We start from the raw sequence: 8,887 nt of genomic DNA on the forward strand, positions 1-8,887 counted from the left end.
GTGTTCGGTCTATTAACTTTTAAATTAAATTCATAGTTGTATGAAGGCCGTTTTGAATAGTAGAAATAAATAATCAATTATTTATATAGGTAATTGCTTTTCATAAAATAGTATAATATATTGTCGACAACGTTTGAGGAAACTCAAGACCAATCTAATGGTATACTAACTGAATAAATACTTGACTACTTGCACAAATAAGTATTACGAAGAGAAAATAGGATGATACTGTTAATAATGAATTTCTTATTGCTTTGATAATATCTTACTGAGCTGCGAGCTATTAAAAATAAAATCAGTCATTTTGCGACCAAGACCGGTGTAACCTGTGCCGTAACGTCAAGCATTCAAAGTTTTAATCTGGTAAGGTAGGTAACATTTATTGAGCACATGCAAAGACCCCAACCCGCACTTGGCCAGCGTGGTGGACTCGAGGCCTAACCCCTCCCTCATTACGGGAGGAGCATTGCCCAGCAGTGGGACAGTAATGGTTTACATTTATTTATTTATTTATTAAGGTATGCAACCAGGTGAGATAGTAGAAAAACATTCATAACTAGTAACTATATAAAGAATCTATATTTCTAAAATATAGTTTCGTATTTTGAAACATCTACACTTACTTATAATTCATTTCAGATTACCAATACGTACGTAAAGTTTAGTCCCTAAATGTGTCTGGATTTAAGTCTTAGCGATTTCAAGTAACTTGGGTAAACTTTGAGTAAAGTTTTTGAAAGAGAAAACTTAAATGTTTCGTATTTCCAAAGAAATAAGAGTAGCTCAAACTCTCTCTAGAATTTCAAATAAAAAGTTAGTTTTCATTGACGATACATTTTAAACAGCATCGATATTCATACCACAAGGCCCAAAATATGGTCTGACTGCTTCTCTGTCTTTTATTTTTATTGACAAATTATGTTGATGACTAGTTCTGCTCCCGTATGTAAAGTCCCATAAATATTTGACTCATCCATAGCATAAAATAAAACTACACCGGTGACATGGTGATAGCCGTCTGGCTTAATCATTCGCCTCTCATGTAAATGGTTGAATCTTCAAAACTTAAGGAACGCATCATGAAGGTTTTTTTTTTGAAGTCTCTTGCTATAAAAATATAATTGTCGTAACCCTCACTTAGCCAGCGTAGTGGACTCATAGCCAAGATTGTCATTAATAAAGGATAGAAAAGGACATGCGTCAAAAATTTCATAAAATAGAACTGTTTTGGAGTCCCCATATTGAAATTATCTGCTATTGACTGAGCAATAGTTAAATAAATTACTTGTAAAACTTACATTTCAGGCGGCTAGTGCAACGCGGCTAAGAATAGAACGTCAGAACCTCCCACGTACGACGTAGGTGGATTATTGCGTTATCTAGGCGATTAGGGGATTATCTATCCAAGCATATAACCGCCTACTACTGGTATATACTACAGTAATATTCGAACGTATTTATAGCCATATTGACTGAGACTTCCTACCTTTATGTGATGTGATATATCTACTGACTTGTCACGTAACACATCTCTATAGAATATAGATACAGCCGTTATTGGTATTTCAATTAAATGTTCAGCCGAGCATGTGGAATTTCGTTGTGTTTTGTAGATGGATGATGGATCCGGGCTAAAATAACCATTTAGCGAGGTTGGCAAACAAAAGAAGAACAATATAAGTTCGTGCCTTGTTCAGACGCCTGGCGCTTGTTCCTGCATAAGTAACGTACAAACACATTGTTAATTACTTTGTTTAAAGAACATTATCCTAATTAAACAGCTCTGAATGATGTTTTAAACACCACAATTTCGTAAAAAGGTTAAACATCTAAACAATTCCCACAAATTTGAGACTGTGTAACATCTGCAAGGAAAAATTCTAATCGTTTAAGTCTCATCGATGCAAAGTAAATAAAAGTTGGCCATTTTCTTAATATAAATTGCTTTTGTTGTCATAAAACAATGTTTTGAAGAGGGCACGCGTCGTAAATGTTTTCCAACACAAAAATCCTCGGAATGATTAAACAGGATGGTGTCTGCGTGAAAGCTTGTTGTTTCTTTTTCACATGTTTGTAGACTTGGCATGTCACGCGACGTGTTTACAAAATATTTTCTCTGAAAAATGCTTTGTTGACTTCACAACTGCGAGGAACCGATTGGCGCTTCCACGGTGTTGTATACCTTTTATGTATCTTTAGTAGTTGCTTGGTTTCTAAAAATACGTTCCTAGTATTATGTAGCAGTTGTCACGAACGTAATATTAGACAATATAATAGCAACTCTTTACGAAATACCAAAAACGCTATAGTATAAGTAGAAGTTCTGACGTAGTGACGTCACTAGAAAAATATTTTCGTGGGGTCAATAATATATGTTTCTTCATAATTTAGATATTATAAAAGAAAGAATTTAATATACCTAGCTGAAGCATTTACAATATACTTTTCATTCCTATTTTTTTTTATCGTTAACACTAGAAACTACAATTACTTACCATTATATAGCATGATAGTATGACTGCTGTACCTATACTTATATTAGTAGTAGTAGATAGGTATTAATCATTTGAATCCTAGTCGTCTTAAGAGGGAATCTAATTTAAGCCTTAAGTAAAAACTATCTAAATACATTAAAATACACATTTTCAACTAAGCGATCTAGATAGATTCTACCTTTAAACGTTTATGATACAGCTGTAATAAGTTATAATAATATATAAGTTGAGAATATCTATTTTTACTTTTTCCAGCTTGAGCCTCTAATTAATAAACGTTTTAAGGCTATTTACTAACAACGCAAAAGTGAGATAAGTCGTTTTAATGTAGGCGTTGAAATACAATTAATTTACAGAACACAATGTTAAATTGTTTTGTGTTTACTAACGTTTAATAAACTCCCGCCATCTCTAAATAGGTTGTTTTCGGTATTGTGTTTCCCCAAAAGATTATCTTTTTTTATAGTGCGGCTTTCAATTTAAATTACTTCTGAAAACGTGTTTTGTAAAATATTGTGTATTTTACATGTTTCTGTTTATACCTCCATAGGTATATATTAAAAATATGTTTTTGTTATTTGTGTGTGAACGTAGATTGAAGATGCTTGGCTTTTGGTTTGAAGTAAAACAACAAATGTTCAGCAAACCTTTATTGTTTCAAAGATGAATTACATCAAAAATAAAAACATCTCATACATTTGGCTTTATTAGCTTGTCAAAATTCTTATCGAGACAAAACATTTAAATTTTAAAATTCCTCTACCCATATAACATTTAAGTATATATTTAAAATACATAAAGTAAATACTGATCAAACATTTATTTAACACATAATAACATTTAAAATCTACGTAACTAACAGTTAACACAACATTTATGTTGGAACGAATACGAGTAACTACATTACGTGTAGAACATTATAATATTGTTAGAAAGTAGAGTAGACAAGGTCGCAGAAGGTAATACGTAATAAACAATAGAACAGTAGAACAGTAAAACAGTAAAACACAAACAAACAGTCCTGTCTCGCATCGATACCCTGTATACATCTCACAACAACGTCCGCTAATTCTCATTCTCATTTAAAAATAATATCATACTTATAGTAAGATAAAGAGGATCAAAAATATAAATCTTCAAAATATCGAGATTCTTTAAGTAGACATTAAATATTGTTCTATAGCAGAAATGTAATAAATCAGACTCATAAGTTATCAGGAATGTGCACAGCTTACGACTAAGGGTAACAGCTAAGAGTGTTTAACACTACATCACTCGTGGAATGGGGGCTCTAAGTTTAACTTGTTCCTACGTACAACAGAATACAGATACATCTATATTGCAAACATCGAACACTCAAAAACAGTAATTATCTAGATATCGAGCGACATTCGAGAAACGTACCGCGAGCTGACTTGATGAATATTGTGCCGTTATTATAACTAATTAATAATTAATTATTATTCTTAATTTTAAATACACTTATATACTTTCAAATACATCATGACTACGTAATATAATTTGTAAAATTGTAATGGCAAGTGATAAATAACAGCCTGGTCGTAAGAGTATCACAAACTGTGATACAGGTCATTTGAATAAATTAAGTACTTTAACGATAAATCAGAGAGAGATTAGGGCACAAATAACCTCTTTGTAAAAAAATAAAACAACATAATCACAACTAATCACAAGCCCCAGAAGAGAGCGGTTGTATAAAGCCAGGCTTTATAGAACCGTGTCGAGTATAGGTTTAGATCTCATAGTTGCGGAACTTAGAGATGACCTCAGAGGGAGGTTCTTGGTTGCCGGTTCCCCAGCGGCCCCAGAGTGCGGCGCCGCCTTCGGAGGCGCGGCGAGCTGCGGGGTTGCTGGGCCCGAGGCTCGAGGGGCCCGAGGCGCGGCCGCACTCGCCCTCCAGCATGCGGTCCTTGGTGTTGGGCTTGGACCAGTGCATGGACTGCTGCACGTGGTCTTTCATGCCCAGCCATTGCTTGTAGCCCATGGCGATGCCACTGTGGCGCCACTTGTCGTACAAGGCGCGCTTGGATGGATCGCACAGCGTCTCCTTCGCCTCCTGTTACGATTTGGAATAAATTCCTAATTACAGCACATTTAATTAAGACCCTTAGTTTTTATTACTATCTGAATATATCAAATCTCATCTGTTAATAATTTCCTATAATAAAGCATTCTATATTTTATGAAATATCCAAAAAGAATAAACAGAAATATTACATTTATTTCTGTTTGTAGCTATTCAAAAGGCATGGAAATTGATAAAGAGGCGCGCACGAAATACATCAAAAATAACTTATCTTTCAAAACATCTTGGGAACTCATTACCATAATAGGATTTACGAATTTATCTAACAGCTTGCTATGTTTCAAACAAGTTTCAACATTTATTATCTGTAAATCTGAATAAGTAAAAGAAAAATAGCAATATCTCGAAGTAATAAAATTTTATGAGTTTATATTAGTCTGATTTTAAATTTGATTGTCAATTTGTTAGCAAATAAATGAAAAAAATAAATCGTTTCTCGAGCTGGCCTTACCTTCAGTTTCTGGAACTTGGCTTCAGCATCCTTGTCCCCATCGTTCTTGTCGGGGTGATGCTGCAGAGCAAGAACTTTATACTCCGCAGTGATTTGCTCAACCTGGAATAAAATAACATTAATTTTCACATCCTATAGCTCCAAAGCTGTCGAATAATCGGAAGTGCTAATACTGCGCACCCGATTACTTCTAAAATTTCCCCAAAGAGCGACTAAATTATAAATAAAAAACCCTAGAAATAAAACTTGAGACCTTGCATTAAATAGTCACGCTTCGAAACACTAAAACAACACGGCAGGTAAGTAATTAGCCTGAATGATAATAGAGGTACTAACGTTTTAATTAAAAACGGTAACGAGCTATTGTACCTAATTTAATTGGATCCCAAGTTATCAACTAAACAAAATGTGCACTTAGCTAATAAACTTCCAAGAAATTGAGAGTAAAAGTCATAAAACCACAAAGACGGGGAACTGGAAAAACCAAACACGACATTGACGCCGTATAATATTAACTTATATTACCTTAAACCGCGGCGCAATAGTGCCCTCTCAATTAAAAACTCTACTTTATCGATACACAGTTGTACTTAAAAGCTGTAATTTTTATCAGATGTAGGTCAACTCTCAGGGGCCTCGGCAAAATAAGGTCATTGAGCAGAACAGTAGAATCAATACACTAGGATTCCGAAATCAAAGCGCACCTGTTATCAGATAAATAACATAAAAGAATATGATTTAAGAGATAAGATACTCACGCTGGAGTTCTCATCGCAGCCCAGCAGGGCGTAGAAGTCGTCGTCGGGGTTCCTCTGATAATTTATTATTTCGTCGACGCCAGTCATTTTCACGTCCCTCCCGCACAGAACGCAAGTAGATACTAAAAATGAGCTAGCGCTGTACTGCGCAGCTCGTACTACAAGGTGAACGAGTTTAGTCGAGTTGCGTATCGATTTAGTTGCCGTAAGGCAGTGCTCCGTGTTCTTTAGTTTCGAATTTGAAAGTTTCATTAATGTACTCTTTCGTATGATTTACCGCTTAATATATTAATAATTGTTTTGTTGCTGAATGAAATAGGATGAATTACATCGCTCGTAACATAAACATTTTTACCAACTCTACATAATAATATATTATCTATAAACTTCAGTACTTATACCAGATACGTAGTATATGTTGAATTTTACTTTAAAATAATGAAATCGATTTCATTTAGGCTTGATGACTTCCAACTCTACATGCTTAATAAACTAAATACTGCCGAAACAGATCAGAACGTCAAGTAAATAGTAACAAAGTCACGATAGGAGTGTAGGATTCATTTTATCAAGTCTGCCAAGCGGGTCTGGCATTGTGGCCTAATTAAAACTGCTCTAATTAAAGGGTATTAATGTATATCCCAATTTAATCTTTTAAACAACCAGTCGAATTATAATGTAGCTACTTGCTTACATTATCGATTAATTATATATGTTTATCGACTAACTCCAAAGTGAAGAATAGTACGTTTTCATAGCACTACTTCATTCACATACATAGACATTCATGAACACAATGAAAGCTTAATCACACGCACACAAAGAGAGGATATTAGCTACGTACACAAACAAATCTGAGAATTTGTGTATTGTTTTCATTGAGATTACTCAGTGTTGCCATAATTGGTATTTTAATTAAGTATTTAAACAGATTCTAATACGGTTTTGTAATTGGAATACCTCAACACAACAAAATATAATTTTGTAAAAAAATAAAATAAAGTTTTTAATGGTTGACTGTTAATAGAAATATAAGATACTTTTCAGTGCTTGGACTTTGGAGTTAATATTTAGTTACAAATTTTCGAAATACCTAATTCAATTAGAATATACATATACACCTCTGTAGAAGAGAAAATCGATTTATCATTCGTTCCTACAGGCTTATGGCACTAAATACTCCTTCAGGTTACTGTACGTATCTGTGACATTTTACACTTAATTTACAGGCCGGATGTTCGTTAAACACGTTAGCGACTTTCCTGTTAGACCACGAGCATCGGCAGAGTGTTCACATAATTTACTTAACTAACCATATTACGTACAAAGTACGTAAGTGGTTAATGGCATAGAGGAGCATTTTAATAGATAGATACAGGGCATGTATAGTGCCTAGACGTCTAATAATATAGTGGACAGTTATTAAGAATACAATATTTTACAACTTTGATACTTCATTAACTATTAACAAAAAATAATAAGCTTCAAATTACGTAAGTATAACTAAAATTCAGCTTAAGTAATAGGTTATATCGGGTAGGTCGCATTTTTGGTCATATCTTATTCCGAAATCGTTAAGACGGATTCAAGAAATTGTATTTTTTCATAAAGATATTATAACTATTGGATATCCAACAAGAATCAACTTATCTCGGCTATCAAAATGGCAACACTGTTCGTCGGTGAAAATCGATAGAATCTCTCAAGATTCATCATCTAGCTTAAAATTTCATAAAAACCATTTATCACTTGACTGTAATGAAAGTAGGTACTTGACGCGCTATACCCCAATACTATAATATAGACAGCGCAAGGGATATTGATTCTCTCCTCTCGCCACTTCAGTGCCTTATCCACTTATACTGAAAGAAAATATAAGAAAAACGATTACTTAATATTGTTAACAAAGGCTGTAAGTGATCCAATGAAAAGGCAATATAAAATGGCGCTTTCAAAACGACATCTTACCTTATCGCTCGTAAAATACCGTCGCTATTATATTGATATATCGACCATATTTTATTGTTCGTATCCTATTGTATTGAGAATTGTAGAGCCAGCGCGGTGGAATAAGTTTTATACATTCATGGAGAATTATATAAATGTAACAATACCCTTAGACATCAAACTGTACTTAATATTCATAATTACATCGATAAGTCTACAGAAGAACATATTTAATCAATCTCATGGGATATCATTAAGACATATTAGTTCGGGACTCAAAATCGAGAGAACTTCACAGATCAATAGACGGAACTCAAACAAAACGAGACCCATTATCGATTCCGTAAGCAATTAGTAAGTTACTTAATTATTTGTGTAGGTAAAATCTTAATCATATTCAAGCTTTTCCAATAAATATGGAAATGATATTCAATTTAGAGAATTACGCCGGCGTTGCGGTTGCTTTGAACTTAAAAGGTGCTGAGATAATAATTTACCTCGAGGCATCTACAGAGCCGTGTATTTCACGTTCTTCAGGTGGAAAATAAACCTAAATGTTTTTATTGCCGCGATTTTTTTTGCAGTGATATACATTATATTTGGTCATCATTTCAAGAATGTTGGGCCACAGCTCTATCTACTTTCCTTTAAAACATAAGTTCGACTGTATATTTTAAAAAGGTTTAGGGTCAGATCGTTACCCATTACGGCCGAAAAGTTTCCGCGAATTAATTTGGGTCGACTTCCATCGTAACTCGATGTGACTACCATTTATATTCCTCCAAAGTATTCTTATTCGTTGACAAACTTTTGTGCGGAAATATTGTATGACCCCAGACCTTTCTATTAATTTAATACGAGGCCAGCAAACATTATTAATAAAGCCCTATCCCTTTATTATGCGATGGTAACCTCTAATACCTTATAAGACGTAATGAACTGAGTGGAGTAAGATCAATATGAGAATATCCTACTTAAGGATGAAGGTCGTTTTCGTAAAGGACTGTACTCAAATAAAAGTTGGGTGTAATGACAAGCTCGGGGTTTTATGAGTACGCTCGGAGAACACATCAAACTAATTCTATTTACTAAGCCCAGTGCGTAATCTTTCAGGTAACCATCATATTCA

The 8,887-nt window shown here is 34.1% G+C and overlaps 1 protein-coding gene across 1 annotated transcript; it reads right to left on the bottom strand.

Moving 5' to 3' along the window:
* Positions 1-3,130: 3,130 nt before the first annotated feature.
* On the bottom strand, positions 3,131-5,969 carry jdp (DnaJ domain-containing protein). Its single transcript, XM_076118482.1, has 3 exons — positions 5,812-5,969; positions 5,054-5,155; positions 3,131-4,572 (listed from the first exon to the last, which is right to left on the bottom strand). The coding sequence occupies exons 1-3, from the start codon at positions 5,896-5,898 to the stop codon at positions 4,249-4,251; spliced, it is 513 nt and encodes a 170-aa protein (XP_075974597.1). The 5' UTR covers positions 5,899-5,969; the 3' UTR covers positions 3,131-4,248.
* Positions 5,970-8,887: the final 2,918 nt, after the last annotated feature.

The sequence above is a fragment of the Anticarsia gemmatalis genome, chromosome 9 (genome assembly GCF_050436995.1).
Source record: "Anticarsia gemmatalis isolate Benzon Research Colony breed Stoneville strain chromosome 9, ilAntGemm2 primary, whole genome shotgun sequence".
In the NCBI taxonomy this organism is placed as follows: Eukaryota; Metazoa; Arthropoda; class Insecta; order Lepidoptera; family Erebidae; genus Anticarsia; species Anticarsia gemmatalis.

What these genes read in the sequence shown, in the direction of transcription:
- jdp (XM_076118482.1), bottom strand. Translation starts at nt 5,898, where the DNA reads ATGACTGGCGTCGACGAAATAATAAATTATCAGAGGAACCCCGACGAC. An exon ending in GCTGCGATGAGAACTCCAGC is followed by an intron (nt 5,156 to 5,811) that starts GTGAGTATCTTA and finishes ATTTTATTCCAG; the next exon opens with GTTGAGCAAATCACTGCGGA. An exon ending in CCAAGTTCCAGAAACTGAAG is followed by an intron (nt 4,573 to 5,053) that starts GTAAGGCCAGCT and finishes AAATCGTAACAG; the next exon opens with GAGGCGAAGGAGACGCTGTG.